Source organism: Macaca mulatta, chromosome 3 (assembly GCF_049350105.2).
Source record: "Macaca mulatta isolate MMU2019108-1 chromosome 3, T2T-MMU8v2.0, whole genome shotgun sequence".
Lineage (NCBI taxonomy): Eukaryota > Metazoa > Chordata > Mammalia > Primates > Cercopithecidae > Macaca > Macaca mulatta.
In genome coordinates this window covers 72,899,471-72,921,019 of record NC_133408.1, presented here as the reverse complement: position 1 = coordinate 72,921,019, position 21,549 = coordinate 72,899,471, and the positions used below count along the sequence as shown (strand labels likewise).

At 46.5% G+C, this 21,549-nt stretch overlaps 1 protein-coding gene across 1 annotated transcript in view; it reads right to left on the bottom strand.

The window, feature by feature from the left end:
- VOPP1 (VOPP1 WW domain binding protein) overlaps positions 1-20,855 on the bottom strand; it is a 104,263-nt gene extending 83,408 nt beyond the window's left edge. Inside the window, exon 1 of the mRNA XM_015133438.3 lies at positions 20,512-20,855. Within this exon, the coding sequence (XP_014988924.1) occupies positions 20,512-20,565 (54 nt within the window). The 5' untranslated portion in view covers positions 20,566-20,855. The remainder of the gene's footprint in view (positions 1-20,511) is intronic.
- Between the last annotated feature and the right edge of the window lie 694 nt (positions 20,856-21,549).

Sequence of the window (21,549 nt, the reverse complement as noted above, 5' to 3'; positions counted from 1 at the left end):
TACAGCAAGGCACTCCGGGCTGTCGCTACCAATAAGACGAGCAAGGCTTCACGTGAAATAAACCTATTTGCCATGCTTGCTGCTGTTTCATCGCTCCTAGAGTCAATGGAAGTTTTCACTGACATCAAAGTAATGTCCTGGAATGTTAGAACATGGAGCACCAGAACTCCATGTGCACACCACACACCTGTGCTGGCAAATACGTCCCACGGGGCTGAAACAGCACAAAATGCTTTCCCTTCAAAATCGGGTTCTGAGAGCTCCCCAAAGCATGCCTTGAAAGTCAATTCTCCCATCAGATGCAAAGGATTAAATGCACAAACACTTGGTGTTTCTTTCCCTCAGGAACTCTGTCAATAAGCTCTGGTCTAGTTATTCCATTTCTAGAAATGGAATAGGTCACCTTGTTTTTCCCCCTTTCCTTAGGAAAAAGGAAAAGAAACTCCAAGTGGGGAAGGGTTCAACACGGTGACCCGTCAGGGCTGAGGTGGAGGAAGAGGGCCTCTCTTTCATCTCACATGCCATGGGAGGAAAAGCAGAAAAACTCTGAAGGAGGAAATTATCAAATACAAAATACATGCTGAAGGCTGGGTGGGGTGGCTCACGCCTGTAATCCCAGCACTTTGGGAGGCCCAGGCGGACCAATCACTTGAGGTCAGGAGTTCGAGACCAGCCTGGCCAACACGGTGAATCCCCGTCTCTACTAAAAATACAAAAATTATCCAGGAATTAGCCAGGCATGGTGGCGCACGCCTACAGTCGCAGCTACCTGGGGTGCTGAGGCATGAGAATCGCTTGAACTCGGGAGGCATAGGTTGCAGTGAGCCTCCAGTCTGGGCAACAAGAGTGAGACTGTGTCAAAAAAAAAAAAAAAAAAAAAAAAGGTGTTGACAAGGTGTAGAGGTGCAGGGAAAGCCCTCGGAGACAGGTTAGCCAGGTCAGGGACCAGTGACCCCGTGGAAAAGGAAGCGGTGGACCTACAAGGGTCGAGGTCTGTGCCTCTGCTAGTTATTAACATGCACTGCAGGGCAAGACAGTCCACTGAGGGACTGGGTAAGACGGACAAATATAAGCACCTTTTGGATTCAGAAACAGCAATGACAAAAAGAAGGTAATTTAGCTGATTTTAAAACCTCTGTACAAAATGCCTCATCTCTCAAGAAGCTCAGACTATCATAAAATGCGGTTCTCTTCATAGGAATGGGGTGGGAAATAGTTTCCCATTTTTGTCTTAAATCAAATGGCTGCCTCTATCAGAAAGCAGATGACACATACTAAGGATGCCAGCTACCCCTTATTAGACACTCATTATTTTTCAGACCTATACACTCACACAGGATCTCCATGCTTACACATGCCCAGCAACACAAGCATGATTTTCCCAGGATGACAAATGAAGTCTAGGAAAATGCCAAGTGACTGATGCCTCAAAAGAAAGTGCTGGAACCAGGTCTGTGTGGCTCCAAAGTTGCCCTTTTCCTACCACATGACACCGCCTTCCAACAATGGGGGGCACTCAGGTCCTGAAGCCCCAGCCCCTCCAAGGCAGGAGTCTCTTCGCCAGGTTGCCGGCACAGAGTTCACGCAGAAGCTAGTGAGGAAGCAGCAAGTGGAGCCTGTTCTCCTAGGAGACCTCCCAGGGGCTGAGTCGCTCAGCTGTGCTCAACCCAGAAAGGTGACGAAGCACTATGGCAACATGACAGGATTTCCTCCTAGACTAAACTCTTGAACCCAAAGAAAAAATTATACACGCTGCTAGCTGCAAATTGCTGACAAATGCTAAGGCACTTTAGGAAAAGACATGCAACTGAAATCTGTCTGCTGCACCATTCCAATCAAAGTCAGGTGGGAGCTTTTTGTCTGGGTTTCAGTGTTGTTGCTACAGCAAAAATGACAAATGCTTGACAATATAATTATGACTGTCAATCTTCCTAAAATAAACTTGGAAACATTCAAAGAGCAACAGCATAGGCAGATGAGTTAATTATATCTCATAATCTCATTTCTAATATATGTGTTGCCCTAGCAGGAGGCATTGTTGGAAAGGAGCTGCAGTTCATCTGTTATACAGGCTATTTTTATATTTAGATTCATGAATTTGGTTTTTCAAAAAGGGAATTTGTGGGAGACAGTTTTTAATGTAGCTCCTAACAGTTTCAACACCTAACAGGATTTTATTGGGGATACAGTTTCATTTCCACTTTTGCAGCACTTGGGAGGAGTCACCAGTAAAAACCTCTTTAAGGGGCCTGCTTCCCACAGTGAGGAAAATAAAAAGACTAGTCTGGGGAGCAACGGGCTGTTTTCCTATAAGACCCAAAGGTCACTAGGCTTGACTGTAAACTCCAACCCATTTACCATAAAATAAATAGTATTTAGATTATAGATCTAGGCCTAACAGTTCTGGTTTTGGTTTAACTATATCCCTTAACGAAACCAATGATACAAATTGGGGGTCAAAAGTAAATACTTTTCTCAACCCTTCCAGAAGCCGCCACTCCCTGGCCTCAATCCCTGCAACCCCACCCCACCCCCACCACACACACACCACGACTGCTTCCTTCCATCACATCTCAGAAAAAGAGCTCCATCTTCAAGCCCTAGTTCCCCTGATATCTCTGTGCTCCCTTCCCCTCCACTCTATACACACACACACACACACACACACACACACACACACACACTCACCCTCTTCCTAGGCTTAGCAACCAGGCATCATTTCCTTTCAGACTGCAGCCGCACAGCAGGGCTGCTCCCAAGTATCTCCTGTTCAGCCGCACAGGCTTGCACTGCACAACTCAGGGGACACATCGACAAAGACCACGCTGAGGAAGGCACGTCCTGGAGGGATCCATCTTGGCAACTGCAGCTGTTACCTGCCCTGCTCAAGACTCACCATATTAGACCTCTTTCCTTACCATCCTTCATGGTTGCAAAAATGCAAAAGCTTATCCAAAATTGTGATTACTGGTAAAGAAGAGAGACAGAGAGGTATGCCAATAAGAGTTTTATCTCTTGTTGAGAGATAGGCTCTAACACTTTTCAAGTGGCTGGTCAATCCTAAAATGAAACAAGGTTACACATGTGTGATGCCTGCTGCCTCCTTTTCTAATATAGCACCTGGTTCAGGGCAAGGGCTGTGGAGTTGCCAAGGTCGGGAGAGGGCAGCTCTATCTCGTTCCCTTCAGGATCTCACAAGGCACTAAAGAGCACGGGGAACTAACTTGACGGTGACTGGAATTTTTCCATAGGCCAATAGGGCACCATTAGTGGATTTCAAGAAGAAAAGTAACAGATCAGACAAAGGTTTCGAAAGCTCACATGGGCAGAATGGAGGAGAAACATCTCAAGGACTATCCATGAGGAAAATGGCCTGAACTGAGTCAGGAATACAGAAAACGGGGCCTGGGAGAGGCACATTCTAGAAACTTTAAGGAGTAAAATAAAATCACAGAACTTGGGTTGCAGAGGATGCAGGCATGGTGGGGTTTCTGGAGCACTGTCCTGGATGGGTGGTGGAGCCACAGACTGACATAGAACCAACGGGCAGAGCTTTGGGGAAAAGGTGAGCTCTGCTTCAGTGTCTGAGGCCTCCAGGCCACCCTGGAGGAGGTCTCTGTTAGACAACTGGGTCGACAGGGGCTGGAGCTCAGCAGGGAATTCTTGGGCCAGAAACATAGATTTTGGAGACATTCATATAAACAACTGTCACTGAAGATTTAGATGTAGATGAGATTCCCCAGGATTTTTCACAGAATAAGGAGAGAAGGAAGACCTCACCCAAGCCCAGGAGACATCAGCATCTGAGGCTGAGATGAGGGTCTGGGAACAGAGAAGGAAAGCTACGGAGGTGGCTGCTTTTTGCTGCATCTCAAGAAGGAGAAAATCAGGTGAAAGATGCTGTTTACAAATTAAACCACTACACTGAATCATGCCTCTAGGCCAAAAGAAAAATCCATCAGAAACTTAAGTTACATACAGAAATATACTTTTAAAAAGGAACCAGTCTTAAAAAAAATTTCCAATCCACCTGTAGAACTTGGAGAAGTAGTGGAGGGAAAAGGAGAGACGGAAGCAAAGCACAGGACCGGGACCCAAGCGTGAAGGGGGAAGGGACAGGGGAGGGAGGGTGCTCTGCATGGACAGCTTGCCCTCCTGTGCCTCCCGACCACCCCCAGCTCAATCGTTGGCCCCAGGGAAGCAGACTGCATGACAAATGCTCACTTTTAGCACTACTGTTTCCTCACATGTGAAAGCTGGAAAGAACAACTACTGCCTGTTTTCACTGCACAGATGACCTTTGTTAAATCCCTTAACTTCTCAACCTCACTTTGCGCATCTGTAAAATGAGCGGCAACACGTAGCTTCCAGGGCTACTGTGAGGGACACAGTGGGGGTAACCCCTAGGACACTGCACACGGCACATTTTAGGTGCCAGGTAAGATCCAGCTCTTAGTAGTCGTGCCATTTGGGTCCACGGTATTGTTCTAAGCAGCTCTTCTCCTTTTCCTAAGTATCAGAGCTCCTCAGGCATAGGCTTCTCTTCATTTCACTAGTGTACACCTCATTATTATTAAATATGGTAGTAGTCATCAATTACCACACAGCAGGAGGCTCTGCTGGGAACATAATTCTTTACAAGAATTTTGAAACAATAAACTAAATTTTGCTTACATAGTTCCTGCTTACAAAAGCCTTTCGGGGACTGCAGTATCACAGAGACTGCTTATGCTGGACTCCCTTCAGTGAGCTCTGCTGAACGCAGCACAGAGCAAATAAATATAAACTAATGAATAACCCCAATAGCCATCAGCAAAACTCACTTGTTTTCTTTTCCATGTGTTGCTTCCCCGTAGATTTCCCCTCTCTAATAACCTGTATATGATAATAAGAACATGGGTGTGTGCTGGAAGCCCCTCTGCTGCTTACCTATGTGGGGCCCCAAGCACTCAGTGTATGAAGCAGAAAGCTGCTGCACTCACCTACTGCCCCTAATGGCAGCCTCTGCTCTCTCCCAGCCACCTGCTGAGCTTCCTCTGAGACCTCCTGAGTCCAGCCTGCCACAAAGGGCTGGGCGAGTGCAGGCTACCTAGCAAGGGAGGAGGAGGTGGGAGAGGCAGGAGCTCAGCCCAGCAGGACAATGACCCTGACTCACTCCACCAGGTCTCAAGGCCACAAAGTGAGCCTTGCCAGTTCCTTCCTAAGCCACCCTCCAGTTCATAGACCTGTTCATCCGCTTCTGGATTCCATGAGCCAAAATTCTCATCTTCCAAATTTCCACATCCTATTTGTAATAAAGACACATTACTTAGGATAACATGATTGAGTTTCTCAGTCTCTTAATAACCAAAATGCATAACATGAACAGCAACAGGAACTCCCTCCGGCACAGGCCATGATGCAACCTCAAAGAGGAAAATGCTATGATTATATAAACTTTACACATTGGGGCCCTTAAGAACACACTCTGAAGTCTGTGAAAACAAACAAATCTAAAAGCTGTTGGAACCCCCCCAAAACACTTCAAGCTTTGAGAGAAATGCGACTGTGATCTGAGTCCCATACGGTTACAATTTATGTTTCTCAGATTATAGATTAACTCATTTTCTTCTTTTTCTTGTTCTGTACATTGGCTAAAGAGAATTAAACCATGTCAGGGTCAAAAGCCTCCTGCCCTCTGAATTAATGACCCCTGCTATAGATTAACTCCCCCTCCATTGCCCTGCTTCACTTAGACCAGATGAAAAAAAACCCAGGACTATTACACCTTCTGTTAAGAAAATGTTAAACATCCCCTCCCCAAAAAGAAACACCACCTATAGTCAATTAAATTGCTATAACCTACATACCAACCTTGTATGAATAATGTAATCCTGCTAAAAACTCCCGTCTCCGCCCACATAAATGAAGCCTTCACTTCCTACTTCAGAAAACTGACTCCATTTCTTTGGAGTTGGTGTTTCTGAGTGGCCTACCTCACACTTTGCACTTATTTAAATGCTCTTCAAATCAGATTCTGACCCCTTTCATTATTGTAGGTTGGCAAGTCAATCTGCTGAGGTTTGAATGCTAGGTCCCACTACAGAAAATCTTGAGAAAGCCCCAGTCTCCTGAGCCACAGTCCACTCATCTGCAAAATGGACAGGAGGGCAGCACGGAGCCTGGGGCAGGGGTGGGACGGCTTCACAGATTAAACGCCATGTGCTTAAAACAATGCTGTCATACGGCAAGCACCTGCTAAGTGCTGCTTATCACACTGCCACCATCATCTAGAGAAATAAAATAAGGTTGGAAAGTTTAAAAAAATAGTCAAACATAAGATGTTTAAAAAAAAAAAGGACTTAAAAAAACCCATATGCTAGCAAGAAGGCTCCTATGTCTGTTCATATTTCAATCACTGGCTTCATAACCTGAAAATACCGATTCTTCAGGACCCATCTAACACCAACCCCACCCAAAATGAGTGCCCCATTAGAAAATATTGGAATATTGTGGGGATGGGAAAAGGAAGGGGCCAAGTAGCACTGACCAGCCACGAGAGAATAAAACACATACATAAGAAAGACATGCGGAATGCTGACTGATTTGCATTTTATGAGGAGCTGCTGCAACCCACATGTGACCACAAGGGCAGGACCAACCCCAGAGAATGGCAGAATGGAAGGTGCAAATGCGAGGGTGTGCAGAGCCTCTGAACAACCCAGGTCCGGGGACTCCAACAGGAGGACTCCTAACCATGCCAAACAATAAACTTCCTCCAAGTGTGCACTATTTGAATCAGGTTTCCTATCACTGAGGGTCAAAGACGTTCTAATCAATATGCAGTTTAATAAGTGCTCTGTGGGGCGCTGTAAGTAGAGACAGACAAGAAAATCCTTCAATAGAGAGTGGAATGGGTTGCGTGGGGTTGGGAGGAGGGGAAATGAGGTGTTTGTCAAAAAAGTACAAAGTTTCAGTTATGCAAATCAGTGAGTCCTAGAGGGCTGCTGTGCCACAAAGGTCCTGCAGTTAACACTACTCTACTGTGTACTTAGAAATCTGCTAAGGGGTAGACCTTATCACACACAATAATAATAATAACCAGAGGGCAGGCAGAAACTTTTAGAGGCTTATGCATAACTTGTGGAGGTGGTTTCATGGGTACATACTTATCTCCAAACTCATCAAGTTGTATACATTAATTATGTGCAGCTTGTTGTATGTCAAAAAAATTAAATACAAAAGAATGCTGAATTTTAAGAAAAAGAATATCCTTCATATTTTTAATATGTTCTTTAAACTTCCCTCAGACAACTAAATGAAAACTCATACAAATAATGTGTTTCTCACCTGCTTACGTGTTCGGGTGTGCACACCTGCAAGGGTGACAGATGATGATTTAATCAGGGAGAGGACCTGCCACCCCAGAAACACCCTGCTAATGCATTCCAACCATCTCTGCTCAGCCTCCAGAGAGCCCAGGCATCCCTGTCCAGAGGCTACCGTGCTGTGTCAGGTACTGTGAAGTCTCTTCACCTCCCAGATCCACCCACCCATCCATCCATGTCCCACCCCAGGCTCCTTGCAGACAAAGACCCAAAAGACATAGTAAAAACTTCAGACCACATACAGCCTCAAACACAGCATGGCTACAGAGTGAACACCAAACCCTGGCATCATTAGTAAAGCTGACTGACAAAGAGCTAGTTTAGTGTTCTGAGACCTTTTCAGCAATAATAATGCATAGTTGCTAAAAACCAAAGAAGAAAGCAAAGGAAAGGTCAGTGTTCAAGGTTAGTGACAAGATAGCCTCACTGAGAAGTTTAATACCATCCTGCATTTCCTTCTGAAGACATAATTGTACTAATTTTATTTGTGCCCAAAGCTTTGCAAAGAACTTAGCTATATGTAAGTCACTAAGTGTCCAGGGCGTTTTAGTCTGGTCCCTCATCCTCTGGACTGATGGCTTCAATGGGATCCTGAGCCATCCATCAAAAGAACAACCATACACACAACTAAATTCTGATAAACAGGGTGGGAGTTAAAAACGGTACTGATTCTAGTGGTGACAATCATCACTAAATAAATCTACTTCCACTCTTGGCAGCTTCTCTGAATACATCACTCGGTCATGCTGACACTCAGAAAGGGACCAGAGACTCCTAATTAGGATGCCTACCCTTCCCATCTTATGGAGGAACGTGAGCACTGCCCATTAGCGAGCCCCTGAGAGCAGCCGCTGCCCCAGAGCTGACCGTTTGCCATTGGGCCGACCAACAGGCCACCACCACTGACCGTCTAATGCCTGGCTCAGCTCACCAGGGCCCAGATGTCGTGATTTTGAAGTCCTGCTCCTTTTCTGCCAGGAAGTGATAAAAGCATCAATTGTATCAAGTAACCTGTGATCTCAATCTGTCCAAGGCTCTCATTATGAGAGAAAGCCTTCTCCCTATCTGCAATTTATCTTCTCGTGCAATTCAGAAAGTCAGAGGTGAATCTCAGCTTCCACTGGGGTGCCCAGCTATTAATAAAACCAACACATATTTTTCCTGTGTCATTCTATCAAGAACTCAAAGCATAAAACAGACCTGCAACCTATGTTAATGACTCCATCCCAACCCAGGGCACATGCAGTGGAACCGGCAAGTTCTCACTCATTCCAACACCCATATCAGCCCCACAGAAGAACCTCAGAATGTGGCAATGGAGTATAAAAACCTTTACTGGCCAGGCACAGTGGTTTACGCCTGTAATCCCAACATTGCACGAGGGCACAGCGGGCGGATCACCTGAGGTCAGGAGTTCCAGACCAGCCTGACCAACATGGTGAAACTCTGTCTCCACTAAAAATACAAAAATTAGTTGGGGATAATGGCACATGCCTGTAGTCCCCGCTACTTGGAAGGCTGAGGTGGGAGAATCGCTTGAACCTGGGAGGCAGAGGTTGTAGTGAGCCGAGATCATGCCACTGCACTCCGGCCTGGGCAAAAGAGTGAGACTCTGTCTCAAACGAAAACAAAAAAACCTTTACAAGTGATTTCACTATAATATCCATTTTAAGTAATATTTTTTCCAACCTCGTGGCAAGCAAACTAATGCCCCCTCCTGCCCACAAAGATGTCATCATCCTAATCCACCAAACCTGGGAACGTCACCTTAGGTGGCAAAAGGGGCTTTGCAGACGTGATTAAGTTAAGGATCTTACAATGAGGAGATTATGCTGGGTAATTCAGGTGGGCCCAATGTAATCTCAAGAGTCTTCACAGTGACAGAGAGAGACAGAAGCATGAGAGAAATTAGAAGATGCAGAATCGCTGCTTCCCAGGGCCCTCACCACAATCGCTGTGCGACCTTCACTATGACCTGGAGGCCCAGGTCCTTCCCAGCTTACCTCTGTGGCTTACTTCAATGCAAAGTTCCTGACATCGCACCTGGGTCACCAACCTTTCCCCACTGAACTTCAAGTCTATATGCACCTTCCCTCTTGATGACCTCCTTACCTCCTTCCTCACACGCCCACTCCCCTTCCTAAGGCTAACCTCTACACCCAAGCTCCCAATCCCATCCCCCTCACTGTGTCAAACCCTTCTGGAACAGACAGGTCCTCTAGGAGCTTAAGGTCTAAAGAATTCACAGACCAGGACGGGCATGGTGGCTCACGTCTGTAATCCCAGCACTTTGGGAGGCCGAGGCAAGCGGATCACAAGGTCAGGAGTTCAAGACCAGTCTGGCCAATATAGTGAAACCCCGTCTCTACTAAAAATACAAAAATTAACCGGGTGTGGTGGTGGGCACCTGTAGTTCCAGCTACTCGGGAGGCTGAGGCAGGAGAATCACTTGAACCCGGGAGGCGGAGGTTGCAGTGAGCCAAGATCGCGCCACTGCACTCCAGCCTGGGTGACAGAGCAAAACTGTCTCAAAAAAAAAAAAAAAAAAAAGAATTCACAGACCGGCCCCCACCCCACCGCCCAAAAAAAAAAAAAAGACAGGCAATTACAGTGTCTGAGCTCAGAGCACGTGGGAGTGCTTGCCCAGGGAACAGCTTGCCCAAGTCAGGCACTTAACTCATACCTGAGTGCACAATCAGAATAGCCTTCCATGATACCACCTGAGGGTCTTCAATTATGGTGGGGGTTGAAACGGCAAGGCCAAAGGGATGGGAAAACAGGAAGTGAAAGTATGGTGCCTTCAGGACCCACAGCCGTCAGTTCAGTCTGCTGGGCTGGATGAAGATTTCTGATCCTCATCTATGCATCAGAAGCAATGTTCATCTGTTAAAAAATAAAGATGCCTAGGCTCCAGGTGCAGGTAATTGTTCAAAACTCCCTACCTCATTCTAATGTACAGCCAAAGCTGGGAATGGCAAGGAAGTCTCTGTAGACACTGAAAGCTTTCCAAGGGCACTCCTCCATACTGCTAAAGGATTCGAATTCCAAACCTTCAACCTCCACGGGTCTGCTTTCCTAAAGCTGACTGCCTGAGACACAGGCCCTGGTCCAGATGCTGGTCAAGTGACAGCGCTAATTCCCTATTTACAGTCACCCTTCTCCCCTTTTACAAAGAAAGGCACACCTCCCTCCCATTTCTCGTCTTACTGGGATGTGCTGGTCCAGAACTAAAAACTCTCTAAGGTACCAATCTAAGGCCACTGAAAATACCGGCAGTGACATTATTAAAGAGAAATTGTTCTGACACTTATCAAAATGGTAAGGCTTTATTCAAGACTATTGCAATAGGGGTTAACCTATCACAACACAGAAGCGAAACTGAGCTCAACTCCAAATACAACCAAAATGAGTGTGAATTCACAGCCAAGGAGCAGAGTGAGGGGTCAATGGATACAAAATTGCCGAGAGGAGAGGCATGATGGGTAGAAGTAAGGAGGAATTCTTGCTGAAGACAGCCTAAGGTGATGACATATTAAGGGTGACGGGATGACTTGGCAGGACTCTTGCTGAAACTGAGCTCCACTGAGGACAGACACAGAGGGCAAGGTGGAGACCTAGTGAGAAGAGGGCTCAGAGGATCCTAACCAAAGCCTGGTCAAGGGGAGAATTTTTGTCAACGCATGCCTTGCATCTCAACTGGTTTCAAATTCTTTGCTTTCAACTAAATTGAAAGATGACCTAATTGTAGATTACTATGCGCTTTGGGCACATCACTCGGAAGTTCAACATGAAACTTTTTCCATTTCCATCAGTTATACATGCCCTAACTTGAAATATCCTCGTCCATCTCACTCGGAAATTTATTTCCAGTAAATTTTACTGTTTATGTTTAATAATATTCAATTGGTAATACATGAACAGTGTCAATCAAATGTGCAATAAAAATGATAAATCAATTAGTCATTTTTAAATTTTTTGGAGGTATATCTGAGGAAATATTTTGAAAATTAATTTGGATACACATTTTGTTACAAAAATAGACTTTCAAGCATAAATATATTTCATTAGAAGAAAATTCTATAGGGAAAATAGAAAATCAAAAAAGGAATGCTATATTTGCGACCATTAGAGAAGATTATTTGCATATTTTTAAAAGAATGATAATCAGCATCAAATTGCTAATGGTATTTAGATTCCACTGAACACATTAAAAAAGTGATGTTATAGTTTAATTTTTAACAATGTTTACAATACATGAGAAATCAAATCTATTGTAACCATTTAAAATCTACGATAAACAAGATCACACAGGTTGAGTATCCCTTACCTGAGATGTCTGGGACCAGAAGTGTTTTGGATTTTGCATTTCTTTGGATTTTGGAACATTTGCAAATACACAGAGAAATACCTTGGGGACGGGACCCAAGTCTAAAGATGAAATTCATTTATGTTCATATATACCTTACACATATAGCCTGAAGATAATTCTATACAATATTTTTAATAACTGTGTGCATGAAACAATGTTTTGGGTGTGATCTGTCACATAAGGTCAGGTGTGAAATTTCCCACCTGTAGCGTCACATTGGCGCTCAAAAAGTTTCAGATTTTGCAACACTTAGGATTTTGGAACTTCAGATTAGGGTTGCTTAACCTGTATGTTCCACTTAAAATTGTATGAGAAGGTATATAGTTTTTGAAAATTGCATAAGAGAGTATAAGAGCCAAAATTTTGACAACTTTTGAGCTAGAGAAAGCTGCTCAATTTGAGAGGAAAGAAAGGAGAATTCCTGAAGAAATTCTAAGGTGGAAAAACAGTGTTTGGAAGTTATTCTGAGAGCAGCAGAGAACAGAGATTGCAGAGATTTAATCTAAGGGAACCCAATGTTGTTTTACACAGCTGCCCTTAGGCCATAGGGACCTGGCTTCACAGCTTCCGCAGGCCTGGCTTCTTTTCTCTTCAACTAAAGGGAAGCAGGAGGAACTAGGAACTAGTACATTCTTCAATAATAATCTCATCAACTCTCTCTCTCTCTCTCTCTTCCTCTCTCTCTCTCTCTCACTCTCGCTCTCCTCTTCTCCCTGCTCCCCATAAGGGTTTAGGATCTGTCCCCACCCGCTCCAGAATACCACGTTTTGGCCCTTGATGACATTCAGCTCACAAAACAAGAGAATGAGGCCAACTAAAGAGCTAAAGAGTTTCACTCATCTTTCCTCCCAGTATTAAAAGTCAAGCTAGCGAGACTCCGTCCCATAAAAAAAAAAAAAAAAAAAAAAAGTCAAGCTGTCACCTGAGTAGCTGCTCAACCATCCTAGGAGAAGAGATGGTTATGGACCCCCCTTTTTTTTTTTTAATCTTACTTAGGGCAGAAATTAAGAGCCAACTATGATCATAATCACAATCTCGCTTTCCCTTGTTGTAGACGCTTATGACAAAGTTTCTTCTTAATCTAGTCACAGATACTAACAAGCAAACACACTTTTTAATCGACAGGATAAGGAAACCCTCCCTCCTGTCCGCAGGTGTGCAGCCACCTGGGCACAGGAAACTTGCGTGGGAATGACTGACAACCTAAGTATTCTGTTAATCCACTCTGGGCCACGAGTTCCAGACCAAGTAGGGAATCGTCCAAAAGGCCTCCAGCAACACTGAGGGATTTCTCTTTACAGGTGAACATCAGTGGGAGGTTAGTTTTTCAAAGACTCCCAGGCAACTCAGAAGGAGTTGAGATTCTGTAATACACAGTCATGGCACTATCCAACCGTGACTCTTAATAACCACCAGATATGCCCTATACTTGAGGCAAGCAACTGATCGATTTCAAACCTGATTTACAGGATAATATCTCTTTGTTCTGGTCTGAGGACATTGTTCTCTTGTTGACAGTTTTGAAGGATATAGCTACACTTCCTGAAATTGTATATATATATGTATTAGTCACTGCCTCCCTGTCTTCACTGACCATTTGATTCTTGAACCCTGACAAGGGAAAGTCACTGTTTGCCAATTATCGAATCTGATGGCCTTCTGCAAGGTCTCTTCTCTACTGCTCCACAGTATCTGAGTGCAGATCACCTTTGCATTTAGACACCCTGCTCCCACATTCTAGACTCTCATTTGTTGGATCTCTTTTCACCAAGGACAGATCATCAAGCACTTCAAAATCAGCATTTAAAATTAAACTCTGACTTTTTAAAAGTAAGGATATCATTCCTCTCCAAGTCAAAATCTCAGTCATCCTTCTCCACTCAGAAAAGATTTCTGTACTTGACTCTGCTTTGTTCAACATGTTTGTATCAGTTGGATAAAACCAACAGGAGTACAATAATCAAATCAGTCCATGGCACAAAACAATACAGAACACTGGATTTTAAAAAATAGTGTTCAGACAGATGTTGACAAACTTAAGTAGATGAGATGAATGAAGTAATGTGAAATTGGAACCAATGTAAAGTCCTCAATTTAGGTTTTAAAAAAATAATAAACAGCTCTACAACCATTATGAGATGTGGTGGGTTAGCAAGCAGCACATGTTAAAAAGATTTTGGTCTCACTGCAAACTCAGGGTGAATCTCTTGGCTGCAGGGGTGGAGGTGGGAGGACGCACTAGTATCATTTTATCTGCTTAATGTCAAGGGCCAAAGGTTCTGATGCTGCCAGTCAGACCACACCCACAGAACAGAACTTCCTATTGTTCAAGTAAGTGCCAACAGGGAGGAACTGGAGGGAAACCAAAGGTTTCAGGACAAACCACAAGCAACACTGGATTCACCCCAGCCCACTTAACAGTGGCAGCATAACCAATCTCCGATCCCAAGATCACAGGAGAGTGCAACCCAAATAGCAGACACAGACAGCAAACAGGCCCTGTAGACCTCACAAAGGTGCAGCAGCTCATGAAGCCAGTGAAAGTGACAAAAGATCTGGCAGTCAAGCCATTTAATATGAACCAAAAGGTGCCCAAAGGAGAATGATATGAATAAAAAGGACAAAGAGAAGCTGGAGATGGGGGTGGTGGGAGTTTCCAGACTAGCGCAACTAATTCTGGGGAAAAAATTTTTCGCTATGATTATGCCACTGAAGTCCAACATCAAGTGAAGACTGTCCTACGTGCATCAAAGAATTTTGTCAGGAAAATTACACCATCCCCCCAAAATGGACTCATCATTCTAAAATGAGTACTCAGCACCTGACCAATACAGTGAAACCCCATCTCTACCAAAGAGAAAAAAAAAATACAAAAATTAGCTGGGCTGTGATACTGTGCACCTGTAATTCCAGCTACTCAGGAGGTTGAGGCAGGAGAATCGCTTGAACCCAGAAGGCAGAGGTTGCAGTGAGCCGAGATTGCGCCACTGCACGCCAGCCTGGGCGACAGAGGGAGACCATGTCTCTAAATAAATAAATAGATTTGAAATAAAATAAAATAAAGACTCAGGATGAAATTAACTTTTATGTTTATAATTTGATCTTTTTTTTTTTCAAAATAAAATCCCAACCAAACTTTTTTTCCACTTTCACTAGGAAATGTTGATCCCTGATTCACATGGATTAATGGCTAAGTGGCCTTTTTCTAGGACCAATCATTTTCAGATATTGAGGACATCCTCATAACCATCTAGTCCAAAATTTTCAAACTGCAGCTACGAGGATGATGAGATTATTCAAAAACACGTTTTGAAACAACAGAAGGTGAGGCCTGGAGAAGAACACACACACAAAAGGGGACCACACAGCTATGTTAGAAGACTAAGGGCCTGTCATTGTGATATTTCTGAAAAGCCCATGAGTGCAGACCTAGGACCAGGCTGAAAATACTGTCATTTCCCCTCAATATTACAGAAAACTTGAACAACTTAAGTTGCCCCCAAAAGTTGATACTTTGTCTTAAGACACAGTGAGTATCCATCACTAGAGGTGCTCTGCTGCCCTCCAGCCCCTAATCAACTGCCTCCTCTTTTCCCACTGCCCATCTACTCCGCTCCTGCCCACAGCGCCCTGACCACTGACCGCTTTACTCATTCAAGTCTCCATCGAGTCCCTGCTCTGTGCCAGGAATGGTTCCAGGAGCTAAGGATATATCGTCAAACAATAATTCAGAGCAAAACCTTTGCCCCTAAGTTGCTTACATGGTAGAAAGTAAATTCTGTCATATTTTAAAGATAGTTGTGGGAAAAGGAGGATACTGGTCAGAGTAAGGTAGACTAGGAAGAGAACTGAGAAGAAATATTCAATAGGGTGGTCAAGACAGACCTCACTGAGAAGCTGACATCTGAGAAGCTTCATCAAGAGGACATGATAGAGTGAGTTCTAGGAAATGTCCTTGCCCTGCGGAGCTAATCAAGTGAGCACTAGCCTAATCCTATCCTTGCCATATATTTCTAAGTCATTTACCCCCCAGTTAGCCTTTATAGCTGTGCCCAAAGTAAAAGAAAGCAAAGACCAAGGAAAGCCCAGGTCTGGGCCCCATGCCCACAGCTCTCCTCAGACACCTGGACCCAGGCTTTCCCCACTTCCGAGCAGAGCTCTTGCCAGCCAGTTCATTTATTGCTGCCACTTCTCACCCATGACCACCTGGCCTCCAGTGGAGCTTCCAGAGACAGTAAACTCCCTGCAGGATTCTTTTCCATTCAAATTGCATGTTGCTCGGTTTCTAAAAACTCTAAGAGTGGGTGGGCTGAAAGGTTTATTTCAGGAAATTGGCAGCCAGGGACTGCCACATTTGTTGGAATTCCAGGGCACAAAAGACATTTGGCAAGAGACAAAAAATACTCTTAAACATAACTCGGTTCTAATTTCCAGACTCCCAGGCATCAAAATACACAGAACTTCAGAAAAATACTCAGTAATCTTATTATTTTTCCCTAGTTCAAAGATAATGTCCACTTTGCAACCCTTTCTAAGAAACAAATGTTCCTTTTTTTTTTTTTTTGAGACAGAGTCTCGCTCTGTCACTCAGGCTGGAGTGCAGTGGCGCCATCTCAGCTCACTGCAAGCTCCACCTCCCAGGTTCTCGCCATTCTCCTGCCTCAGCCTCCTGAGCAGCTGGGACTACTGGTGCCCACCACCATGCCTAGCTAATTTTTTGTATTTTTAGTCGAGACGGGGTTTCACCATGTTAGCCAGGATGGTCTCGATCTCCTGACCTCATGATCTGCCCACCTCAGCCTCCCAAAGTGCTGGGATTACAGGCCTGAGCCACCGTGCCCGGCCTGACAACTGTTCCTTTTTCTAGTCCAAGAACTGTTCTTTTGCCTAACAGTATTGAAGCACAAGGCAACCTGGCTTAAGCGTTTCCAGTTCTTGGTTCCTGGGAAAGATCAGAAAGATAATGAGATCAGTCCCTTCACTAAAATGAGTCTATCTCCTTGGAAGCAGAGGCACTGGGGCACTGGTATTGGTGAATTTTACACTAAGTAGTATACTACACATTTCTGGGCTTACTTCAATAAGAACAGAGCCCTTCAAACAAATACTAAGTAGATTTCAAAAGTGTCAACAACCAAACCTCTAGAAAGAGAATGCAGTGACAATATCTAGAAAACAAAGCACATAACAAAAAGCCCTGGGGAGGTGCACATGCTCAGGGCCTCATTACTCCCAGGATTCAACTGAAGTGTAGTCAGTTTTAAAACCTTTTTTTTTCCTTTTAGTTTCTAAGGAGTTACTGCCTAAGGCCACTAGGAATTACTTCAGCAGGGCTACTAGGAGACAGCTTAGTACTTTCACTCTTCTTATAAGGACCATTTGCAGGACCTCACTTCAGCCAGCTGGCAAAACAGAAGCATAGAACCTTAGCATTTTATGAACCAAAAAGGCCTCTGAGGTTCCCTAATCTTAGTCACCCTTGACAATCTGCCACATTCGTGGCCTGGGTCCCTGGATTATAACCAGCTGGCACAGAGCAACAGGGGAGAAGGGAGATAAAATCAGGGCCCTTACTGGCTGTACATATAATTCATAGGAAACTCTGAGTTAATAGAAAAGAAAGGTCAGTCCAGTAATGAGCTTCCAAGAAGCCTCCCTAGGGGAGGAATGGTGCTGTCAGCTGCTGCCGGTTCCTCCCTGAAGCCCTGCCTGGGCTTCAGGAGGGGAACACAACCAGAGTTTCTCAGGAGAGTCCTGGTGATGGCCACTGTCCAGGCACAGTTCTTAACAACATCTGATTTCACTCTTCAAAGTGTCACCGTTCGTAGGCTGAATCACATTGTCTTTCTAAGGAAGGGTGACTGAGTTTCTAAGGGGAATACACTTTCCAGGGCCACCACTGCCCTCGGGATGTAGAGCATGCAAATTCCTAACATGTTCCTGTATGCGCAGATGGCAGAGGAAGCAGAGCATCGCAGCAGGGTACACACTGGAACCACACTGCCCGGGTTAGCATCTTAAGCTCTCACACTTAACAGCAGTGTTAAGTGTTCACTTCCCATTTGAAACAAAAATGAAGATAAAAGTAATTGCTAGGAGAATTAATGAGATAACATGTGTAACATTTATAGAACAGTGCCTGGCAGTTACCCTGGAGCACTCTTATGAATGTTTGCTAAGCAAAAATAAATATGCAGTTCTATGCCTAACAGGTAAGTAAATTTCTATAAACGGATGGTGAGGCAGGCAAGGAAAGCCCTTATCAAAACAGTCTTTGGATTGCCCTTCCTACTCAAGCACCCCTCACTAACACAAACCCCGGTGCATGTGAGATTCTGGATGGTGCTAGCTAGGGACAGGGTGCTGGGGGTGGGAACAGAGTCACCACTGCCACAAGTCCACCCCTTAATTTCAAGTAGTTTATGATCAACCACATGGCAAATTTATACACTGAAACCAGCTCAGGCAGAACAAAGAAACAAAGACAAATGTCCCAGGTTGCAGCCAGCAGTCAGAAGCCAGAAGCCACCAAAGAGCTCCCTGGGTTGCTTTTATGCACTCAACCTGAAGACAGCCATTTGCCATGGCACATGCTCCACACCTGCGACTGCACATCCACGTATGTGATTCAGAACTTCAGAAGCATCACAGGTACTCATCAGAGCACCCCATCGGAGATGAAAAAATCTCAAATATAAATCTCATACATGAAACTTCATGTGATGAATGATGAAGAAATCTCCTTAACTCCTCAGAGAGACGCCTCTCCAGCACAAAGTGGTGGTACTTAGGATAATCATGTCAAAGTGGGTGACATCACACTGTCCCCTCTGAAACAAAACTGGCCAATCAAATAATATTTGACTGTGAAAGTATCATCTTAAGCATTTAGGTTTCAGTTTTACATTACACTTCTGCCTTTAAGGTCGTTTCAACTTTGCAGACATGATCTGAACTCCTATTAAGATGATACATTCCTATGCAACGAAACAGCTATTTTAGAAAGAATGGAGTCACTGAGGCAGTCTAGGCTACACATAGGGCACAGAACCACTGAGACAGAAGGTTTGGGAGACATGGGTGGCACAAACTAGAATGAAAGAAATGCTAAATAATTTAATCAAGTGCTGATTAAAAAAGATTGCAGGGCCGGGCGCAGTGGCTCACCCTGTAATCCCAGCACTTTGGGAGGCCGAGGCGGGTGGATCACCTGAGGTCAGGAGTTTGAGACCAGCCTGACCAACATGACGAAATCCCATCTCTACTAAAAATACAAAAATTAGCCCGGCATGGTGGTGGGCGCCTGTAGTCCCCGCGACCGGGGACGCTGAAGCAGGAGAATAGCTTGAACCCAGGAGGCGGAGGCTGCAGTGAGCCAAGATCACGCAATAGCACGCCAGCCTGGGCCACAGGAGGAGACTCCGTCCCAAAAATAAATATTTAAATAAATAAATAAATAAAAATAAAATAAAAAATAAAGATTGCAAGTGTAGGTACACACATTAAGGTACATACACATCTGCTGTCATGTGATTAGTGGTCTCTGATGCACTTCTTTGTTCTCTATGGTGAGTCACTCAGAGAATGTGATTCCTAAGGTTGTAAAATTCTGAACAAATGGAAAGAATGCAAGCAGAGCACTCCGCGAAAACATTAAATACCAAGCTAGGGAAATATTTCCGAACAGAAACAGGAAGTCTCGGCTATGGCGGAGCCTGGAGCAAGGAGAAATTTGTCCACCAGCCTTCCTTTCAGGAAAACACTTTTCCTCCAACATTTTGTAATAATTACTTTTAAATAAAGGGCGAAGACAAACTAGCAATTTCCAGCACCAATCTCCAACGATTAAGGAAGACAGCTTCACAACTTCCGAAAACAGAGGCATGGGACTCGGACTCATTACCTATTTACTTTGACTTCATTAATTTAATGCAAATTTCCTTCAGAATAGCAAAGCTGAGGTGAAAGTTGAACACCCCAGTCTGGGGTGTCAGACTGGACACCCCAGAATTCCTCTAGTTCGCATTTTAAGGAACCTGCTTTAGTGACAAGTGGGTGGCCCCATCCGAGGATGCAATTTCACAGCCAGGAGCAGCCGCCGTCCCAGCCAAGGCTGCGGTCACGGACGCTCGCAACCGGGAGCCGCTCAACAAGTTCCCCGCCGGCTTCGGCTCCGCACCCCCACCCAGCCAGGCTCTCCGCGGAATTTCCTCCCCGCACCTGAAGGCTGCGCTTCCTTTTCACACGCGGGAACGCCTCCTCCCGCTGCTCACCTCCACAGCTCCAGCGACACTTCCCCACAGTCCCCTCCGCCCGCTCCCCTTACCCCGGCTCGGCACCCATCCTTTCCTAACCCCGAACTGCCCGGGCCCCGGACTCTCGGCGCCTGCGCCGCGCCCGAGGACCACCCCCACCCCGCTACCCGGGGTCCATCCGACCCTCGGCCCTTCGAGGCTGGGAAAGGGGGCGGACGGTGCACAAAGGTCACCCCGAGCTAACGGATACCGCCGGCGCGGGAAACGCGCTCACCCGCAGGGTGGGGGCGGGGTGCGAAAACCTTAGGAACGACGAAGGCGCGGACCGGAGCCGGGAGCCTCCCTGCCATCAGGGTCCCGCACCTCCCAGCTCCGGGAGGCGCGCAGGGCTGCGGCTCCCCGTGGCTCCACCGTCTGCGCTCTCCGGCAAGGTCCTCCCGGGCGCCTCGGAACTGCGCGCCCCCAGCCGCCAGCATGGTGGGAGCCGCGCCTCCGGCAGCGCCCAGTCCCCAGCCCCTACCTCCAAGAGCAGCCCGAGCAGCAGCGCCGCCACCTTCGCAGGCTGGCGCCTCATGGCTCCTCGCGTCCTCTCCGGCGCGCCCGGACGCCGGGTCGCAGGCGCGGTTCGCGACTTGGCCCCCGCGCGGGGCGCGCGGGCGGGCGGACTCGAGCCGGGAGCCGGCGAGCGCTGGGGGGCCCGGCGGGGAGCAGGCGGGAGCCGGGGAACGCCGCGCAGCCCTCGCCGCGCTCCGCCCCCGGCCGCCGCGCGCTCCCGACACGCCCGACCGGGCGCGCGCCCGCGGGCTCCCGGAACCCGAGGCCGGGCCTGGGGCGCGGCTGCGGGGCGCGAGGCCCGCGGCGCTGAAGTGCGCGCGCCCGGGGAGGGAGGAGGCGCTGCACCGCCCGGCGAATGGGAGGGGGACTGCCAGGCTCTCCCTCCTCGAGGGAGGTCGTCCTGTCGCCCTTGACTACACCCAGGAAGGCTTTTAAAAGAAGCAGAGTCTCCGCGAGTGGAAGCTTGTTCCCTGAAAGGTGGCCGCAGACGAACCCACTGCTCAGTCTGGCATCCCGAAGCCGCTGCGCTCCTGGCTCTCCCGCTGTTCCTGCGCGCCGCGGGGGCAGTGCCCCCACACCCACGCGTGATGGGAAGGCCGGCCTGGGGGTGGGAAGGACCACCTAAATAGATGGTCCCCACACCTCACTGCTCCCTTGGATGTGGCTATTTTTTATGCCAGTGTCCTGTGCTGACCCTACATGAACTTGACTGCAACCGGCCCCGCCTTGCAGGCCACCCTCCCGCAGCAGAGAACTGTGCCGAGCTCGCGCTGTCCTCGCCTCTGCTGACCCCACCTCCATGTCCTCGCAGACACTATTTTCACAACACAGCTCAGATCCCACCTCATTCATGAGGTTATTCAAGGAACACTATTGAACTTGTGAGATGTACCAGATCCTGAGCTGCAGTTTGACAGGAGAACAAGAAAACTGCTCCCGTAGCTTAGAGGGAGGGAGAGTCGCTTAAACCACCTGATGCAGAATGCTGAGTGCGGAGACCAGG